Source organism: Petromyzon marinus, chromosome 36 (assembly GCF_048934315.1).
Source record: "Petromyzon marinus isolate PM22_M1 ecotype Great Lakes invasive population chromosome 36, UKy_Petmar_22M1.pri1.0, whole genome shotgun sequence".
Classification (NCBI taxonomy): domain Eukaryota; kingdom Metazoa; phylum Chordata; class Hyperoartia; order Petromyzontiformes; family Petromyzontidae; genus Petromyzon; species Petromyzon marinus.
Genome location: NC_133702.1, coordinates 1,918,604 through 1,940,620, shown reverse-complemented (window position 1 = coordinate 1,940,620; position 22,017 = coordinate 1,918,604). Strand labels below are relative to the sequence as shown.

The 22,017-nt window shown below is 50.1% G+C and overlaps 1 protein-coding gene across 9 annotated transcripts in view; it reads left to right on the top strand.

The window, feature by feature from the left end:
- LOC116949418 (forkhead box protein P1-like) overlaps window positions 1-22,017 on the top strand; it is a 432,818-nt gene that overhangs the window by 33,163 nt on the left and 377,638 nt on the right. For 7 of the 9 annotated variants that reach the window (XM_076072003.1, XM_076072007.1, XM_076072008.1 and 4 more), the window contains exons 2-3: window positions 1,846-1,930; window positions 21,278-21,410. In XM_076072003.1, the coding sequence (XP_075928118.1) occupies window positions 1,846-1,930; window positions 21,278-21,410 (218 nt within the window). The remainder of the gene's footprint in view (window positions 1-1,845; window positions 1,931-21,277; window positions 21,411-22,017) is intronic. The other 2 variants (XM_076072004.1, XM_076072011.1) reach the window with 1 other exon arrangement.

The window sequence follows — 22,017 nt, the reverse complement described above, 5'->3', positions numbered from 1 at the left end:
GGGTCAGACCACACAGGACTTCTTATATGATCGTACAAATGTTTTGTCCATTGCAGGGTCTGATAAAATAAACTCTCTTATAATTGTGAGCGGACGTGAGCAAGAGCATAAGCCGATTGCCCGAAGGTAAAAATGCATAATTAGTTGACCATGCTGTTTGCCAAAAGTTAGTCATTACCTGCTTACTTAATATTACAATTTCCCAGCCTAATTAACATGTTAAACTGTATTTCTAATAATTATTATTTGGTCCATTTCATAATTGGCTTTGTCTTCAAAGTCCACCAATGTTTGGTACTCCGTAGCTTCATCCTGTCACCACAATTTGAAGGCTTCACTTGTGTACAGGAGATCGGAGCTGAGATTTGTGGATATCAAATGTTTATTTTTCTCCCTCCTGATATCAATAAGCAGTCTTAAAGTGGATCAGCTGGCATCATCTATGCAGAAATGTAATTTATCCTGGATTAACGTGAAATATTTGATTTTTTTTTTTTGCCCGAGAAAATAGCTCGCTTCGAAAATGCACAAAGGTGCAGGAAGAAGAGAATGATGAAGAGCCATCGGTCAGTGCTTTCGTTTTGAGAATGTGAAATTTTAAAACCGTTTTAAACCCCGTGCTGTCGTGGTGTAATGGTTAGAAAACTGGGCACGATTTGTATGTACGTATGCATGTACGGTGAACTTCTTTCGCGCCGTACGTAGCCAACCGGAGGACAACAAACGAAATGCAAAAATCAGTTCTAAAGAAAATCGTTTGCAATCTAGATGGTTTAAAAGTGCACAGCTCCGGTGGCCTATTAATATCAGATGGAAGAGCATTCTAGATGGCCACAGAAGCGCATCTTAAAGCGCGCGATGCAGTGATCGTTTTTGTTTGATGGAAAGCATTTCAAACAACGGTGAACATTTCTTAAATCCTCACCCCGCACCTCTGTCCATCCAGCGGTATAATATGATAACACCACAGTTGATTGGCAGGTCGTGTGCGGTGGGGTGAAGTGGTGGGTACTCCCAAAACTCTTCCACCTCTTCCTTGGCTGGCGTGAAAGAGGAAGTCAAAATTCCCCCTCCAGAGCTCCCTCGACTTGACGCCCTTCCACCAGCAGTGGCGTGAGCAAGACATTGCATGGCTGCACCTTTATCCTGACCTTGTTTTAAAAACTTCCGGCAGTGATTTTTATATCACAATGACAATAAGAACGTACCTGCAATGCGGCACTTTGCAGTACGATTGCGTGATTTTTTAGTCGTGATTTCCCGAGCACAGGCCCATAGGCACAACAAAACCAAAGTCGCCAGCACGGATTGAAGGTATAGTGCGTGAGAGTTGATATATTTCTTCAATTGAACAAGGCTAATAGAACTTGGGAAAATATACGGTGATGGGATGGCATCCCAAAGTCGAGAGTATCCAAAAGTGAATTGTTTTTTGACCTGCTTCATTGTGGATGAATGCGGTGAGGTTGAGATGAAACGATTTGGTAGACCAAGTCCTCAACATGGGTGGGGGAATCGACGAGTGATTTTTTTCACAGGGGACATTAACCATCATTGAACAGTGATAACGGGCTGACCGACTGCCAGTGAGCGAGCCACTTGAGTGGAATGAGCGGAGTGCTGGATCATCAATCGACGTGGCTGCGTTACGCTGAATTACATCAAGTACGGAGAGGTAGCAACTCTGGCCCTTACGTGAGATCAGTATTCCAACTTTGAAAATCTTCGTATACAGATCTTCGATCGTATGGACGAGATGCCCATATGCAGGGGCAGAGGTGGCAGTACAGCAATTAGTCTGCTGACAACCACACGTTTTTTGGTGCTCTCCCTGACTGCGTGTAGGTTCTTCACCAGGTGCTGTGGTTTCCTCCAACCACCCACGATTGCTCTAAAAGGAATTCGCCAGACCTCCCAAGCCTTTGCCGTGGTGAGAAGGAGCCTCCTGGACATAAGCACTCGTTCAAACATCCCCGCTTGTATCACCGGTGTAAATACCGCACCCCTACACTGTGGGCCAGTATCAACATAATGATATCTGTTGCCCAATAAAGACGAGTACTCGTTTTTACCGACCTTACCCTGGCCTGGAAACGGGCGCTATTCTGCCAGTCAGATGCGATGGTTGGCTATGTACGGTGCGAAATAAGTTTAACATTTCAATTTTTTATTTATATTTTACCAAGGCCTACTGGGCTTCAAAGTTCAGTTTTACAGAAGCGACCTGGCCACAAATGATAGCTCAACGTAGTGGCTTATCATGTGGAAATGTATAGCATGTTTCTAAATGTGGAGGGAAAAATCAGAGGACCCGGTGAAAAATCCGCACGACTATGGGAAGTGAGAGACATGCAAACTCAGTATGCAGGCGTCAAGGTCGGGATCGAACCCACGACCTCCTGCATACCAGGCGAGGTAGTTAACATCTCGCCAACCGTGGCGCCCATACACACATACAGCCGAGTACAAAGCGACTGTATTTTTCAGAATTTGGCAAATATCAGTTTTCACAGGAGAATCCGACTCGCTGTCGGGCTCACCCGTGTCATAGCTGTGGGGGGCGGGCGGGGGTGATGTGGGGGGGGGGGGATGCTGGCAGGGGTGGGGGAGTTCGGGCCAAAGGAGGATGAGTGGGAGGGGAAGTGTGCACAGGGGGAGGGCTGGGAGCCTGGACCTCACGCTGCTAAAGGGGCTGGGAAGGCCGGGCCCTGTCCACTCGTCCCCCCCCTCTACCCAGGAGGCTGCGCCGAGTGACCCGGGCAGCCTCTGCCTGACCGCGGTGACCCCTGGCGCGGCCTCAGCGTGGCGCGCCACTTTGTTGGCTCGCTCGCTCACTCAGAAGCTCGTGTGACCGCTGACCCGTGCCCTCACCGTGGGGACCTTTGTCCGAGTCTGATCCGCGTTGCTCCATCTCCACCACCCCTCCCCCCACCGACCGTGGATTGACGCCCTCCTTAGCGGCTGCCGTGCCCCCCCCCCCCACATACAAAGCGACTGCTGCCGCCCCCAGCCGGGGGGGGGGGGGGAGGGGGGGACTGCGCTACAGGCCCAGCGGCGACTCGAGAACCATTCCCGCTCACAGTTCCACCCACACCGTGATGGTTGTTGTGAACCGGTTCCGAGCACCCCCCCCCCTCCACCACCACCAACCCCCTAGGTCGACTCGGCCTCAAGTGAGTAGCGAGCGGCGGTGTGTAAACATCGCCACTCGGGAGACAAAGGTGGCCGGGCGTGCGTGCTGCTGGCCACCCACCCCATCGTGTGCTACTCGTTAACGGCACTTGTCCCCTACGGTCTGTCGCGGCTGCACGGGGGATCTTGGTCCAGTGTGAAGTTTGCCGTGGTGGCGATTACGGGACGCGTAGATGCGAAGTGGAGTGGGTGTGCAGTGGTGACCTGCGCGTTACTAGACGTTTCCTACGAGTGGCTCAGTCCATGAGTACAGCAGTACATCGTCGCTCTAAATCGTGCGTGCAGCAAAGGTGAATGCGCGGCCCTGCAATGGCTGGCTCACGCCACTGCCGTCAGAACAGTCTCCAAAAGATGGAGCTCTGGAGAGCTCCTCTGGAGGGTTTTATTTTAGCCTGCTCTTCCACGCTGGCGAGGACGTCTTTGAAGGAGGTGGGAGTTGCCCACACTTTACCCCACCAAGCTCCACCTGCCAACGGACTAAGTGCGGTGTACCCGTGCTGGGAGACCGACTCGAACTGCCGACTTCTGGATTGCAAGTCCAGTAAGTAGTGACCATTACACCACCGTGGCAGCATCCCACCAATGTGACCTTGTTAACAATAGACATTCGAGTTGTGCACGTGGTGATAAACAACGCTTACTAATCGCTGCCAGATAACAACGCAAGCCCTGCTAAAGGACTATTTTAGCCTTGTATTGCAATATTCATATCAGAGTCAAAGTGTGTCCTTGCTTAGACGAGAACCGTAGCGGGGTTCCTCTTTATTGCTTACCCTCAGCCAGTGGTGGAAAGTCCACATTCCAGTGGACGGGAGCCCATCTTTCCGTGTGACACCCACTCCTTAGACTTCCCCAAAAAAATGTGGTACTCGGAAACACGATTCGGCGGAGGCAACCCCTGACCGCGATTTGAACTCGCGAGTCAAGCGCGCCCCAACCGCAGTGCCACGCTGTCGGATACAGCCAACGAAAGCCTCATTCAAACAACAAAGTGGGTGACAGGTTTGTGGCCCCAGTCCACGTGTTGAACCAAATTGTCCTCCTCCCTCCCAACCCAAAACCTCCCAAGCAGGTGTGAGTCGACTTCAAGAATAGGTGTTTGCCAAGCCTGATTCTATTCACGGCAGTGCCGTGCTGCATGTGGGATGCTCTTCATCTAGCAGCGTGGAGGTAGCGTGGTGGGTTGGTGGATCACCGCACACGTGCTGCGAAACTCCCTTTGGGTGTCGGTGAGGTGGCCGTATCCTGGCTCGCCACGAGAAGACGGTACGGTGAAGTGTGGACTAATATCGTCTTTCCCGTTCTGTGTAGGATAGAGCGTTGCCCCCCTCACAACACGTGGGTTTTCTTTGCGTGCTCCGGTGACCTCCCGCTTGTGTAAACACTCGCTGACTGGCTGAAAGCATCTTAATATATAGAGCACCACAGAGCGTAGGCAATTGTTGGTGCCGCATCACCAGCTGGCTGCTGCTGCCTTCCCACTCGTCTGTGGTCCCTCTGCGATCGTGAGAGATGCTGTTTGCGTGAACGACAATGATAACGCCATATGTAAAACTAAACCAAAATGCTCGCTTTCATTCGCCGTGTGAATGGTGCCGGGTTCAAGAATTTTTCATAAAATGTCCATTTGGAACTCTCGGAACGAGCAGTGTTCATTTCACGGCGTGTTGGAGAATGTTCCTCGAAGCAAACGTCACGGAACTATGTCTGGGATTACTTCAGGAGGCTGATAAACACGCAGGAGGGGGCGTCCCTTCGGATGTGCTCTGCTGAGTCTTCCTTTTGTATTGCAATTAAACCAACATGTTTGAGCCTCGGAGCTGACGTAGAGAGTTGAAGGTACAGCCTTGCCAATTGCTTACTTGTGCCACTCCTGGTGGATATGCCTCCGCTAGAGGGAGCTCTAGAGAGTCGCTCTATAGGGTACTCTTCCACGTTGGCCAGGACATCTGGGAAGAGTTGGATGGACCCGATCGACTGTGGTTGTTATCCATTTACACCGCTGGGTGGATTGGAGTGCGTTGGGATTTAAGAAACCTGCCCCATTGCAAGTCCTGCGTGCTAAATATTCCACCGTGGCAGCTTCAGGGCTGCTATGTACTGTGTTATTAATATTGACAAACCTAATTTAACAAGGCGCATTTTTTTCTGTTATCTGTTATCTCAGGGCAGGCTTTTGTTCGTTATTCGTCAAACTCCTAAACTTTAACTCAGCTCTTTTATTTCACTAGGTAAGGCATACTCAGCGATATAGCTCTTTTTCAGAAGCGACCTGGCCACAAATGATAACCCAACGAAGTAGCTTATAGTGTGGAAATGTATATCAGCCAAATACTCTAAACGCACGTTTCTAAATATGGTGGGAAAAACCAGAGGACCCGGAGAAAAATCTACGCGACCACGAGTTAGAGCGAACACGCAAACTCCAAATAGACAGGCGTCAAGGTCAGGATCGAACCCACGACCTCCTGCATACCGGGCGAAGTAGTAAACACTTCGCGACCATGGTGCCCACCCCACTCAATGTCGGAACCCGGTTTAATGGAGCGGCCACTGAGGCCCAAACGTGGTGCCGGAGATGCCGGCGGTGGCGGCTTGGAGCTCTCAACGCGCCGTGAGTCTCCCGAGTTCGCATGAGCTGGCCACCGCCGCCTCCTCGTCCACCGTGGGTCCCCACCTGCGAGGCCGCGTCCTTCACTTACAGCTGCCGAGCATTCCCCCTGGCGCGATTGGCGAGTCGCTAGACATGCAGACAGAGAGCGGCGGCGGCAGTTACACTGGGCCGTAACGGCACCCACAGCAGCACGGGCCCAGGACTCGCGCTAATTAGAGCAAGATGTTGGGACCGCACTCACAATCAGCCCGGGTCAGTGCCTCGCCACGGATCAGGAGAACCTCCTCTGAAAGACACCTAGTCCACACCAACAACAAAGCCAGTCTACTCATTTGAACTGTGTTCAGTGAGAGCCGTGAAATTGGCACTGGTGAGATTTTTGTCAGCGCAGCTTTCAAAAAATTATCTCCGAAATGTGTTTTTTTTTTGTCTTGTACATTTCCATTTTTTTCTGCTCATGCTTCTTGAGTAGGTTTTCGCGATGGTGCTGTGCAGCTGTATATTGGGTTTCCGTGCTGTGCTGCCAGTTGTTCTGAACGATGTTTTGACATTTCGCTGCGTGTGCTGAGAGATTCGGCGTTTAACTGACTTCACTTCTTGAGGAACTTGGAGACCTGAATTTAGTATGAAATAATACACTGCTAAGTCAATGCCACGCCAAGCCATGGGTGACACAGTGGCAAGATGTTAACTACCTCGCCTGGTATACAGGAGGTCGTGAGTTTGATCCGGACCACTGATGCCTGCTGTATATTTGGAGTTTGCGTGTCTCTCGCTCTTCGTGGTCGTGTGGCTTTTTCTCCTCGTCCTCTGGGTTTTCCACTCACATTTAAAACCAACATCACGCATTTAGAGTATTTGGCTGCTTTACATTTCCACGTGATTGAGCAAATTCGTTGAACTTGCATTTGTGGTCAGGTCGCTTATATATATAAAAAAGAGCTATATAGCTCAGTGGGCCTTAACCTGGTAAAAAATAATAGTTTAGTTTTAGTCTATTTTAATGTCACTATGGCGAGACCGGCGGTGGGTTGCTTAACCGTACTTCACCACGTTGGTCCTGAAGAATCTGCCAGAATGTGGAGCACAAGACGAACTGAATTGAGCTTGCCTCAAGAAGCTCCCACCTGAAGAAGCTCCCGGCAACGTGGAGCAAAACGTCGGACTTCACGACGAGCAACCCCGCGGTGCGACCCGGAAACACATCGGAGAGAGCTCTGGGAAACCGTTTTGCTCCTGAAGCGAATTTAAAAACAGAACAAAAAACTCATTATTTTCTGTTATTCAGACGGAAATATCTTGATGTGCCAAATGTCTGATTTACTCTTATTAATTCATGTTTTTAACCAGAAAGTCTCTCGAGTTTCAAGGCGGGCCCTGTTAAGGATGTTATCCCAATTCTCTGAATGTGTTTTCTGCATAGGTAAAAAAATGATAAACTTAGTCACTGAGCCCAGGTCCCAAAAAGCCCAAAGATGACAAGTGGCCAGCAACACGTGGCACGAAGTGAACGGGTAATATTTAGAATTTATTAAGGTTGTAACCCCTTGCGAAAAAGAGACATTGATGGAATTTACAATGTCAGAGAGACAAGCGGAGTGCCCAGAGAACATCCACTCATGTGTGGGGGGGATAACATTCAATATCCGTACACCTAGGCCCACCTCCACTCCCATACAATGATTCTGGCGCGTTACATTTTTTCCCATTTATATTCTCGAACAAACGGCAACGCGTAGTTATAAGCGTGCAGTGTACGTATAACTTAGCCTGCACCAAATCTGCATTCCCACCCCCCCCCCCCCCTTATTTAAAAACAAACCTGTTTTTAATTTCCACAAAACGTGTTTCATGCATTTCACAAACCTCGCACTTTCTTACATTGGAATGTCCTCTTCATTGTGCGACTTCCCCCCCCCCCCCGATCTCTCCTGAGCCGAGTGGGCTCACACTGCGATGCGACTGTTTTTTTTTATCTATCTGGGATGCTGCAGCTGCCGCCGTCGCTGCAGCAACAGCAGCAGCGGCGGCGGCGGCGGTGTTAAAACGGTCGGCGCGCTGGGGCCCTGCAGTCGACACGTCCGCCAGGTCAATCTGGCGGACGTGCGGAACGATCGCGCACCGCCTCTGTCCACACAAGCGGCGTCAGTGGATTGGCCGGTCGCGTGCGATGGGGCGAAGCGTGGGTGACTCCCACCTTCTGCAAAGATATCTGGCCAGCGTGAAAGAGTAGGCCAAAAATACCTTCTTGTCCAGGGGTCGGTCAACTGACGTCTCCCCAACCGCATGGAGCTATTTAATCCACGACATGCGCCTCTGTCGAAGGGGCAAAACGTAGAACACACGATCACAGTAGCAAAGAGTAATGACTACATACAGTATTTCCACTTATATATATACACTTGGCTCTTCGCGGAACGCCTGGGTATTGTTTGGCTCTTCGTCTGTTACAGGTTGGCCACCCATGCTCTTGTCGGTATCGAGAGCACTCTCTCGTAGAGGGCCTTCTGCCAGCGGTGGTGTGAGCAGTCAATCGCAGGGCTGCACCTTTCCCCTTTTTTACCCTTTGGTTAATTTATCGCTTAATTACAAACGAAACAAAACACGGGCCTCGAGTGTCCGCGTTGGTAAAGCGGCGGCGACGTTGAAGGTGCAACGGCGCGGCTGCAGTCTCCCCGTGGCACGCGTGCACGCGCGACGCGGGACGCTTCCTGTGACCCGTCGCGTGGAGTGTGAACGTCTGTGCAGGACACCTGTCCGGCCCCTGGGTAAGGTGAAGGAATGCAATAATTCAGTCTCTGGGGAAAGCAAGTGCGCAGAGTGGCAAACAAGTACATGCACACGACCAAGCGGGAACCAGCACAATGAGGCATTTGTTAGGCTGCTAAGACTGCTGATGCATTGGCTTTCAGCGAATTCGTATGACGTTAAGGCCAGATTGCTTAGCATCATTCTCTTGTTCCACACGTCTGTACGCTTCCCCTACTCATTTTTACGTTTGCTCAAGAAAGCTTCACTTCATCCCGAGTCTTTCTTTATTGTCAACAGGGTCCCGACTTGGGATGTTGGGTTAATTCGTATTTGAGTGAGAAATTTGAATGCCTGGAGAAAGACATGAATACAAGAGACGCGAACGTTCCCAACCCTTCACGGGCAGGTTACCAACCTGCCTGCTGCGCTGCCTGCCAACAGCACCTTGCTGACACTATCGTCACACTTTAATAACAACAATGATGATTTCATCTCGTAATATGCCGCACAGCCTTTCGCTCGCTCTCAAAGAGGAGCAACGAACTGGGGACGCGAGGAGGAACCACAGGCAAGGGCTGCCACGTGCTGAGCCATTATGAAATGTCCCACCAAGTTCTGCCGTCCTCTATATATTATCCTGTATATATTAAGGCGCTATTAGTCAATTAATGAGTGTTTACACGTAGAGGGAAACTTCTATCTCGTACAGATGGAACAGGTGAGGTCCACATTTGCTCTACAGCAGGGATGGCCAACTGTTTTTTTGGCACAGCACGGGAAACATTCATTATTATTTGTGCTACTGTCGATAGTATGTTCTACGTTATGCCCCTTCGATGGAGACGAGTGTTGTGCGTTAAAGAGCCGCGGGCGGCTTGGGAGACGCCAGTTGGCCACCGCTGCTGTGCAGCCTTCTCACAGCCAGCCAGGGTACGGCACCTCGACACCCACGGGAGGGGAGTTCCACAAGATTCCGTGTGGTCCACCAACCCTGGATCACAGGCGTGAGCCGCCACCGCCCACCGCCCAGCGAGGGAGGCGCTGGTGCGAGGAAGTGGGAATCTCACTGTCGCATCCCTGGACAGCGGCTCGGCGGTCAGCAGGGTAAATCCAGAAACCCGGTGAAATATACTTGAGCTGTGGCTTGGCTGCGTGGATGAGACGCGAGGGGAGGCAGCTGTGCACCCTGCGAGGTGGAGGCACGGGTGCAGCGGCGGATCTTCGCGCGAGGTGAAGCCAGCGAGTGGCAAGCAAATCGAGGTCCTGTGAGCTTTGGACAATGGCGAGAGACGGATCGTAGCCGTGGATTTTTTTCGTGCCACTTGAATTTCCCTGCTGCCCACTCGAACGTTTCTGGGTCCTGCATGTATGCTGAACTTCTTTCGCACCGTACGTAGCCAACCGTGCTAATCAGAGGTGGCGGTCAAGATGATGCTGACAGTGATGCTGGCATTGATGGCTAATTATGCGACGACACTCACGCTGGCGGTCACCGACGCGTAGCTTTGAGATGTCTGTGCAGTTGTTGATGTTGATCGTTTTCGGTGTTTGTTAATTTCTGCGAGACCGTTGAATTAAATTTTCAGTCTTCATGGTGGGGGGTGGGGGAAGGGGACGTGTAAGTGTCCTTACGTAGAGACGTGTGCGCAGTACACATAAACAACTCATCTCAAACACGTTTGGTAATTGTACAGGTTGTGATATGTCTGTTTGTATGTTGGACTTCGTTCGCACCGTACACAGTCAACCGCGCCAATCGGAAGTGCGGGGAAGCACAACTATATGCAAAAAAATCGGTTCTAAATAAAAGAGTTTTCAACCTTCATGATTTAAAAATGCACAGCTCCAGTGGCTTCCTAACATCGGACGGAAGAGCGTTCCAGACGGCCGCAGAAGCGCGTCCGAAAGCTCCGCGCGGTGCAGTGGCCGTCTTTGTTCGATGGCTCGGAGTTTGGGGGGTGATGGTTTAGGAGCTCCGGCGATGGCACACGGTGGTGACCTTGCATCGCCAGCGCCGTCCCTCCTCAATGCCCCCTTCCTTTTGTGTGAGCGCGGGCAGCGGTGGAATGACAACTGTGGTACGGCACGGTGTTTTTTTTTTCCTTTGTGAAACGACGACGGTCGGAAGATGTGCGTCCCTGATTAATGATATCATGAATTCCTCCGGCGTCACCGGCGACGACAAAGTTGACACCAGAAAGAAGAAAAAGAGAGAACAACGAGGCGGGGCAAACTTTCTGTTCAGTCCTTTTCAGCAGCGGTATTTGTAACCTGCTCCCTAGCTCTTGTTTCTTCATAAGCCACATTCCTGCCGTGAAGGGATCGTTTGTATTGCGCTGCACCTTGTCTGTCAGCCCACTCATGGGCTCTGCCCCTGACATTGTAGCGTCTGGGAGTTTACACAAAGGTTTAACGTTATTGAAGCCACATGTTGATACGAAGTTTTGGGCTCCACGAGGGTTTTAAGCCTCTGAATTCTGCACTTAATCACCGCAACCTTCAAACACGGCGGCGTTACAATTTTGTTATATTTTTTGTGTGTGTGCGTCTGTGCCTGGTAACATTTGAACATGAGCACTTTGAGATTGCGTTTGTGTTTGAATTTAAAGTTTAGGAGCTTGTTATATACACACATACACACGTGTACGCACAAACGGAGACATATCCACGGGTAGATTTATAGACTGTCAGGGTAAGTAATGCCAGTGACCACCTATTAGGGGTGTCATGCTTACAAGATGGAATGGCGTGGGGCCAGCTGCACTCCCCGACCGCCTTGATATCTCTCGCGTGATGCCGACCGTGACACCGATAGCGACTCGTCCCAGGCTGAGCCCACCACCGAGGAGGCGGCCTCAGCCGTCCTGTGCCACCGCTGCTGTGCACGCTTAGGAATCGAAGCGGATTCGAAGGCAGCGTACACAAAAAAACACTTTCCTACCACTCCAAACGGTGAAAGGGACCCCCCCGTGTAGCCCCAAACAGGGTGTCGGGACACGTGCTGTTAGCGAGCACCTATTGAAGGCCGCGCACGGCACACGGAGGAAGTGGGTGGCCAACACCACGCCCGGCCGCCTTTGTCTCCCCACTGGCATTGTTTACACATTGCACCAGGTACTCATTTGAGGCTAAGTCGACTTCCGGGAGGCGCAGGACTGGTTCAGGTGATCGTCAATGTTGTCGGCCCTGAGTGAGAATCGAACTTGGCCTGCCAGGTTTTGGAGCTTGGTGCGCTAATCTGTCTGCACTTCCGCTCCCCACTATCCTACTACTCCACACCGGCAACAACAACAACACCAGCAACAACAACAACAGCAGCCGGCGCCTTTCACTTACACACTGGCGAGGTCACCGGCATTGTGCCAAGCTAGGTGCTCTTTGAAGCCATGGAAAAGAGGGGAGAATGCTGTGCCCGGAGATCACTGGCGGGACCCACGTGTCACGGGTTTACCAGCCGTGGGGATCGGAAGATGCACAACCTTCACTCGGCACCATGCCATCTCGCCGAGCTTTAGCCACCCGACGCGCCGCTTGTTGTTGTGAGAGTCCATCCCTCCCCCTCTCTATGTTGTTTGGGGGAGGGGCGCTTCCACAACCTTCCCAGTAGCCACCTTTACGATCCCCTTTCCTCAGAGGCTGATCTTGACACCGCTGGTAACAGTTGTCCGCAAAATCCACCAGACTCGGACGTTTTCCTCGACCACGTCAGCCCGTCTCTCCACTCGTCTGTGCTGTCAGTTTAACTCCCTCTATCTGGCCAAACAGGAGCTATTTGGCCATGGCAGTGGCTGGACATGGGGGCTACGTGACTCAGCCAATGCACCCTCGCCTGCCAGAGGAAGCCTGTGATGGGACTGCGTCCAGATCTGTCGGGTATAATGCGAGATCCTCGCATAATCCGATCTGGATGGACCCCAAAATACAAAGTTCCCCTGTATAGCCTTTAACAGATTGTTGGTGCAAGTGCTGTTAGCGAGCAGAACCTGTGAAGGCCGGCACGGCACACGAGGGGGTGGGTGGCCAACATTACGCCTGGCCACCTTTGTCTCCGAAGTTTGCACACCACACCAATTGCTGATTTAGGGCTGATAATATAATCATCACCGACGTTGGCCATGAGCGGGAATCGAACTCGGCCCGCCAGATTCGTGGTGCAGTGTGCTAACCGCCGCACCCACCGCTCCCCAATGAATGTCACACACGGACAGAGAGACAAAGATGAAATTTTACATTTAACACTGAGCATCGTCGGGCAAGTCCTTGTGTAGCAAACACCTGTTGAACATATGCCGTGGAAGTGGAGGACTTGTTAAAAATAACAAAAAAAATGTTTCGAACGCAATTGCCAGCCTTCGCTGGCGGTAATTTATTAAGGGAAACGTGTTTGTTTTATTGAACAGCACGTCTCAATTATACCATCAAATCTTAATTAATTGCCGAGCGGTCATTTAACCGGGAGGCTATTATCGTCATCATCATCATCAGAGTGGCAATGATTGGCAGTGGATTGCCAGCTTTTTTTTTTGCTCAAGCATTGTGTGAATGTGCACACTTGTTGTCAAGTGCGTGTGTGCGCTTGTGTGGATGTGTGGGGAGCGGTAGTGTAACGGTTAGCGCTACACTGCGTTACGAACCTGGCGACCCGGGTTCGATTCCCGCTCACGGCCAACACCGGTGACGATTATCTGAACCAGTCCTAGGACTTCCCTAGGTCGACTCGGTCTCAAAATAAGCACCTGGTGCGGTGTGTAAACATCGCCAAGGGGGAGACAAAGGCGGCCGGGCGCGGTGTTGGTCACCCACCCCCCTCGTGTGCCGTGCCGGCCTTAATAGGTGCTCGCTAACAGCACTTGCCCCGACAGTCTGTTAAGGCTATACGGGGGATCTTTATCTTTGTGTGTGCACCTAGCCTGGCACAAGCGCCGAGGTGACGTCACCGCCGCTGAGTGGCGAATGGCAGCTTCTTGTTGTTGTTGTTAGCGCGTATTGCGCTTCAAACCCAGCGACCTGAGTTCGATTCTCACCGCCGGCCAGTAACAGCGGCAAATATTTGAACCGGTAATGGGCCTTCCCTAGGTCGGCTCGGCGGCCAGGCGAGGCGCTTGCCACCCACCTCCCTCCATATGCCGTGCCGGCCTTCACAGGTGCTCGCTAACAGCACTTTCCCCAACAGCGTTTGTCGCCTGCATGTGGGGACCTTTGTGTTTATTGTTCCAGTTCTCATGTTCACGAGAGATGGGCAGTACAGCAAGTTGGTTTGTGAAGCCCTATTTTGTGCGGGTTTCCTCTGGAAATTTTGGCCTCTTAAAGTAACCCAGAGTGGCAACGAAGGGAAAGTAACATGGCCTAGATAGAGGGTTACGTGCGCTGGGGAGATGGAGCGATGAAAACGGTCGGTGCGCTCTCCTGTGGATTGTTACAAAGCAGGATCGCGAGAGGTGGCAGCGGATTGAGGGGGGGGGGCTTAATCCAGCAGCGGGTTGATCATGGCTGATGGTGACGATGTTGACTTTGTCATCTGGCAGAGCAGAACAAAACCGGCCAAACATCCAGAAGCAGATCCCTGGCGAAGCAGTCTTGAGACTCAATGAATCTGCTTTTCTGGATATTTGCGTGACGAAAAGTCACGTCGCTCGAACGGATGATGGCCGATGGTCACGAATCATGATTTTGTGGCAGCAGCCAAGGAATGGAATATATCCCAGTGCTCGTCTACCCGAGAGATGGAGCGATGCAATGTGCTGGTGCCGCGTGGATTATTACATCGGAGGAACGTGAGAGGTGGTGGTGGTGGCTTGGAGAGGCCTTCATCCAGCAGTGGATTGACCATGGCTGATGGTGACGATGATGATAGGCCAAATATTCCAAAGCAGGACCCGTTATGAAAAAAACAACCAACTCTGGTTAATTAATTACAATGATCGTTAGCAAATGGTGAAGGTAAAACGTGACCTTTCTTTGTTGCTTCCAATCGAAAGCAGCAACACTTAAAAAAACCTTAGCGACATTAGCAAACGCAATTGTCACCGTTTTGAAACGATCATTTTTCCACTGCATACTGCGTTGCATGCTGCGCCCTAGTTACGAATCTCAGCTGCTCTTCTGGCGGCGACCTCCTTTGTTTGATATGAGTCTCGATGTTTTGAAGTAACTTGAGATTATAACACAAACACGTGCCACCTCGCCGTGAGATCCTCAAGAAAGGAAGAAACAAAAACGATTTTTTTTGCCAAAGTTTTTCTTCTTCCGAAAATCTAATAAAATAACCTTATGTTGTTCTTTGTGCCTTTTAGAAATAGCGTCTAAGTTTGGTGCAAGGTTCGGGTACAATTGGGTGAGCGAATGGTTACTTAGAACTGTTTCCAGCATAAGATGGTTTTATAAAGTCTTAAGTGCCGGTCCAATGAGCATTGTTAAGGTGTATGTTTATACTTTAAGGAATCTCTGGAGTAACAATAGAAGGAACTCAGATTGTACGTGTAATGGTAATAATCATAGTTCTGTTCCCTTTCAATTCTGCACCGTGTCCAACAAGGTTTTTATTTTTATTTTGACCATACAGCACCATGCTGGCCGATTCGTGTTGATGAATGAGGAGACCAGGACCGGTTCAGATACCACTTGCCGCTGATGTTTGTCACGGCCCGGAATCGAACTCGGGTCACCGGGTTCACAATGTTGTGCACTCAGATACCACTTGCCGCTCATGTTTGTTACGGCCCGGAATCGAACTCGAGTCACCGGGTTCAGAATGTTGTGCACTCAGATACCACTTGCCGCTCATGTTTGTCACGGCCCGGAATCGAACTCGGGTCACCGGGTTCATGATGTCGCGCACTCAGAAATGCATGTACAGAATAGATGAACATGGGTTGGTGTTACCTATTTTAACTTCAGTGGAAGCTGTAAGGAATATGTATCAGACGAAAGTGCCAATGTGTCTTGTTTATCTTGTTAATTGTTATTTTCATATTGTTAATTTTTGTTCTTTAAGCAATTATTTTGGCTGTACTATACCTCCCACGCGTTCTGTTCCGTTGTTGGCGGAAGAGAACGCGTGGATCACTTTGATGTTGCTGTTCGTGTTCTGTGCTGTTGCACCACGAATCTCCCTTGCAAACCTAGGTGGGTAACTGGCTACACGTGTAATAAATAAGACATTGATTGATTGTTTAAACAATCGAGCGGTGCTCCTCTCCGTTAGTGAACCAGCATTGTAATTCCACATTGCTAGAATGAGGCCCAGTCTTTGTATAAAACAATTACTGTTTTAAAACCCCTGCAATCCACATGTATGCGAAAGATAATATTTTTATTGAACAGGAAGATCCAGAACTTGGGCATTGATTCGAAAATTTAAAACGATCCCAAATAAAGCATTTATTTTGGATTGATCCATAAATGCGGCATCACGGGAAGTGATGTCACTCCTACGATGACACATCTGCACTTTATCTACCAAAAATGCCATTACGTGTGACGTCACTTTTGCTTAACTTGTTAGAATATAAAAATGATTTACATTTAAGCTAACGTTTTACCGATTCAGCTTCGTGTTGGACATTAAAATGTAATGCTCAATATTTCATATGATTTTCAATGATAAAATGTAGCCAATAAGCATTGAGTTTTTAAAATGTAATGAATTCAAATCTGAAATTAAGAAAAGAGGGGGAAAAACATAGATAAAATTGGGCCTAAAAATGCAACAAATGAAGAAATGTGCCTAAAACACATCCGTAAGCACAACTCGCGTATCCCGTACAAATTCCAATTATTGTTTTTATGCCGCCTTCATATTTATCTTTAGGCGTTTATCGTCCAACGCTTTACACCACTAACGATTTAGTCAGTCAAATATTGCGATCGCTTGAAGGTGTGCTGCGTGGCAAAGCAATTCCATTACTGAATTGAACCATTGAGAAATGCGGCAATTTTTTTTCCCTTTCAGGACAAATAAAACAACGGCATGGCGCATAAATCAATGGCAAATATTAAGACATAAACGTGCAGTGTTGTGACCTATTGCCACGGTGAATAGTCCCATTGTTATCGTCTTGTTATCGCTGGAGTGTGTCTGCATTATTCTTGCTCCGAACATCCATTCTCATGCCATTATATATTCCGTTATTTCCGTTTTATGTTGCGGTGGGCAAGCCTGGGCCCTGTTCATTATTGCCGTGCGATAGTTTTTGGTCAAAGGTGATTCGTATATATTTCAGTGTGGTTGCGTGTCTTGTGCTATTCCGCTGTGGTGTGGCGGTGATACAACACCTTGAATATGATGACTTGGAAGTGGGGGTTGGTGGATCGTGCAAAGGGGGAGCTGTGATTTGTGTGACACGCACCTGTAGGCATCTTAAGTTGATGCTGTAGGAAGACAGTACAGCAAGTTGGTTACTGGGTTTTTTTCCTGATAGAATTTCAGTGTTATTTCCATGATAAAAAAAAAAAAAACTTTAAACTATTTTTATTTTAACAGGTAAGGCCCACTTAAATATACACCTCTCTTTTAGAAGCAACCTGGCCACAAATGATAGCTAAACGAAGTGGTTTCCGACGTGGACATTTGTAGCAGTCAGATACGCTAAGCGCAGCATCGAACCCACAACCTCCTGTAGACCAGGCGAGGTAGTTATGTTTGTTTTCTGCAGACACTCAAGTTTCCCTCCCACATATATTCAAGACATTGGCCAAATATGCCAAGTTGGACCCTCCTAAAACATTCTTAATACTTAGACACAGGCTCGAGTTAAAATAAATACCACCGTCTCGGTTTTCGCAGTTGCGCTGTACGGATCTCTAACGCGGTTCGGCAACGATGTCCGACGTTCCGTTCCACGTGTCCGGGGAGCTTCTTTGGGAACCCTGCAGGTCGGTAATGGTCAGCACGCTTGTGCAGTTGCCAAAACAATGGTGGCGAGATTTGAACTCCCTCGCTTGGTATGCAGGCGGTCGCGGGTTCGATCGCGACCTTGACGCCTGCTGCTGTATATTTGGAGTTTGCGTGTTCTCCCAGTGGTCACGTGGATTTTTCTCCCGGGTCCACCGGGTTTTCCCTTCACATTTAGAATCAACATGCGTTTAGAGTATTTGGCTTCTATACAAATTTCCACATGATAAACCATTTAATTAAGCTATCATTTGTGGCTTAGGTGGCTTTTGAAAAAGAGCTGCATTGCTCAGTGGGCCTTACCTGGTTAAAATAAAACAACATTTTTGGCAGTTACCGCCCCAACCCCACCACCACCACTGCCTCTGTGTACCCAGCATCAGTAGCAATGTAAGTGCGAACCACAGTCGATCGGCAGGTCCCGTGTGGTGGGATTAAAGTGCGAGGCGCCCCACTTCTTTGAAGCTGTTTGGTCAGCGTGGAAGAGTAGACCAAAATACTCTCTAGAGGAGCTCTCTATCTCTCGAGCTCCTGATGTACGGTAGTCGCAGGGCTGCACCTTTTTGACTTTCCCATTCAGAAATTGCGATTCGAACCCACCCCGTGCTAACCCGAAAACGCCACCGCCTTCGCAGCCACGAACTGCGCGTTACAACTTGACGCCCTGGGTTTAATCCTTTGTCAAGTTCTGTATAAAAAAAAAATAACTTTTATTCCCGCCGTAACATATTTAACCTTTCCAAGAAAAGGCAGTGATTAAATTAAAACGGGCAATAAATTTCAAGCCCGCGCCTGCCTCCGACGATGAAAGGGCGCCGCCACAGCCACAAACATCTCCCCAGTGGCGCGTCAACTTCGCGGACGCAGCCACTGTCAGGGGTCGGTGCTGGGTAAATGCGGCCATTTCCTCCCGTAGGTTGACTCGGGCCTTAGCTGGGCACCAGTTGCTGTGAGTGTGAACGTCGGCACCAGGGTGACAAAGGCGGCCGGGACACGTTTTTCTGGCCACGCAACCCACACGTGCGGCGTGCTCGCCCTGACGAGCGCTCGCTTAACAGTACAGGCAAACTCTGGACGGGGTTTTGACGTGCGGTGACCTCATCGGCAGGGTCGGGTTTGGTTGAATCGATACCGATACAAACTGCCAGTTATTGGCAAGTTGACCCGTTCGTTTAAGACGTAGGTCCTCGTAGAAAGGTTGGTAATTCCCACCCCTTGCAGAGTGGCCGCACTGCTGGTTCAAATCGCCATTGAACGGTGGGGGTAGGCAGGTCAAAGGTCAACGTGAGGGAAGTGGGGTTACCCCAGCGACACTGACACGCGTGTGACTGCGGCGAGAGACGCACCGTGGAGCGTCTCTCGGTCTGTCCGCTCGGACAATCTACGCGATCCACAGTGGGATTGGGGATCTCTTCCCGCGATGAATTGGGGGTCAAAGGTTGACAAGTTAACGCTTGCAGTGTGTGCCGCATGTAGCGATAGCAGGTGCAGGTGTAACCCTGCAATTACGTACTCATGCCACGAGGGGAAGCTCTTTAGAGACTCTCTAGAGAGCATTTTGGCCTACTCTTTTACGTCTTGGAAGAGTTGCGGAGTGCCCACATTTGATCCCACCACTGCCGATCGACAGAGACACGGATGACCCGCTACCAAAGCAAAGCCCGCCGGGTCCCGAAGCGATTTTTAAAGGAAGTTTGCCGCTCGCTTCGTCCTCGGTGTGAATCAAACTCCGTCAAACAAAAGCAGCGTGCAAGATAAAAAAAACCCCACTAAACTGACCGCGGTTGTGAGCAAGCGGTCACGTGACCGGAGCTGCTGTGGCTGCATGCGTGTCCGGCCACACCGCCGCAGTTGTACTGTCATTCAGAAAGTTTCGCAAAAATAAAAGAACGCCGCCCAATTGCGGTGTCTTTGTGACGCCAACAATGAGCGGCTGTCCGCCGGAGCACTTGACAAATATTAGAGGCCACAAAGAAATGTACTTTTTGAAGCACTCCCCCTGCCAAACGCCCCTCGATTAGGAATGTGAAACCATTTCTCATCAGTAGCACTTGTAATGTCTTCCGTTACTATAGACATTCACTTATACAGCCGCGGGTTCTTTGTTTTTGTCTGTGTGTGTGTGTGTACGCAATCCAATAGTGCGGGGAAGTGGTGGTGCAGTGGTTAGCGCTCCCTGCGCTACGAACCAGGCGGCCCGAGTTCCATTCCCGCTCGCAGTCAACACCACTGACGAGCATCTGAACCTGTTCTTGGACTCCCCTAGATCGACTCGGCCTTAAATGAGTACCTCGTGCAGTGTGTATTCATCGCTACTGGGGAGACAAAAGCGGCCGGGTGTGATGCTGGCCACCCACCCCCTCTTGCGCTGTGCCAGCCTTCATAGGTGCTACTCGGCACTTTCGCCCAAAATTATGTTCAGGCTATATGTGTGTATTTGTTTTATTTCATTTTGTTTCTAACTTCATGACTTTACCGAAAGAACCAATTAGTATATGTGGGATCTTTGTCTTTGTGCACACACCTCAGCACAATTTCACATCTATGTGCACACGCATTACTTCCAATTCAATAACAAAGTCCCTGGCCTGCTGGACTCTATCACGGGAAAGCGCTAATTTTAAGTCAACAAGCGAACGGGCGAACGCACAATAAACAGGCGCGTTTAATGTTTTAAACGCGCCCGTAATCATTTCTTTAATACAATAATAATTTTAGAAACGATTCCGCACCACTTTGTGTGCCCTCAAGGCAGAGCTTTCTCCTGCGGAGTTTTGCAAGAAACGTGAGTTTATTTTTGTCTGCTATTAGTGCCTTGCTGAGCCGCCTGCCTGAGGGGGGGGGGGGGGGCATTTGTGGAGGCTTTTCAGGCTCCTATAGCGGCAGACTGCTGGTGGTGTTGTTGTTGTTTGCACGTTGTCTCAATGTAACCGGGTGGCAGAAAGCTCAAAAGGCATTTTTTTCAGGGTCAGAGGTTGGAGGCTTCCCCGCCCCCCCCCCCCCGTGGAATTTCTGGGTCACCCCCCCCCCCCCCCACTTCACGGACTTCACGCGGCGCTCGCCGCTTCGGAGAGAAGGGGGCTGGAGGAGAAAGGAAAAACGTTGCACAAAGCACGCGGCTGAAAATAACACAGAGTGAGGCGGCCGGATGGCTCGTGAAGGGGTGGGTGGGGGGCTCGTAAAGCTCCCCCACCCCCAAACCCCCCTCAAGAGCTCTGAGCCAGCAAGGCTGAGAGCCTGGGTTTCAATCTGGGTCGCGAACGCATTGCCATTTGATCGTCTGCTCGGATTGAGCGAGTTTAATGGTCTTTGGCACGGCCGCCGCTTGACTTAATTTAAATCGTCCCGTCTCATGGGACTAAGCCTTGTAAAACATATCGGCAGACTCGTTGGTGGGGCACTTAACCCATCGATGAGAACCCGAAGCGGAAACATCTTTTTGAGGGAAACGCTTTCACTCTAAACATTGCTAGGGAGATGACAGAAGAGATCGGACAAGGGGAAGAGAAGACCTAAAGCCAGACGACTCGGAACAGATCTCACCGATCTCACCGATCCGGTGTCGACTTTGCCACAATTGCTGGATCTGGTAGAAACAAGGTGGGGGGGGGGGGGTGACATCATCGGCTGCGGTGACATCTTGACCTCAACCCGACCTTTTCTGATTTTCACGCATCACACAACACACTGGGCAAACAGTAAATAATGCGCATTGGTTAAAATCATTGTTGCGATGGGTTTTTTTCTTCCACATTAGAACAAGACGGATGAGTTGTGACGAATGCTTGATACCCATTGCGCCCCCATCTCTTGATTTTTTTCCGCAGATATCCACGGAGCACCGGACCGAGGTGTTTGGGGGGTCCGTCCTCCGGCGCCAGACTCAAACCCAGCCGCTCTTGGGGGTTCCCAGCACGAACCGTCCACGTCTCCTGCATGGGACTTACAAAGTGATGCTAGGTTTGTGCACATTTCTGTGTTGTCATTCTCTCAACAGACGTCCCCCTGTGTCAATTGCACAGAGAGCAAAGTGTTTTGGACGGTGGTGAATTTACAGATGGGAATTACAAACCGGAGCTATGTCTGTTTAGAGGATATTTTATATGTCATAATACAGTCTTTGTTAGCGAACGAATAATAGCTGTGTGAAGGATACTGCTTATGAGTCTATCGATAATCAACATCATCATCAGCCATGATTAATCTACTGCTGGATTAGCTCCTCCCCATATGTAGCCATATCTCATAGTGTGAGACATGGCTACATATAGCGTAGCACCTACGCACACGCTCATTCTGTTTTTCCATCGCTCCCATTTCATTGCTACCCATACCGTAACTGGCACAAGATCATGAACTCACTACGTTTGACAGCGTGATCTAGTCAAAGTTTGCTGCAATCTGGAGTTTGCCCAGCTCGTGGTTGATATCAGTTCAGTGCTGCGATGCGATACGGCCTCTTGAGTCACCCACTCAAGCCTTCCCATTACCCCCACAACTCTCGCTGACTGCCAGAGGGGGCATCCAGAAACACCCTGGGGGGGTTGAATGGGGGGTGGAGGGGTTG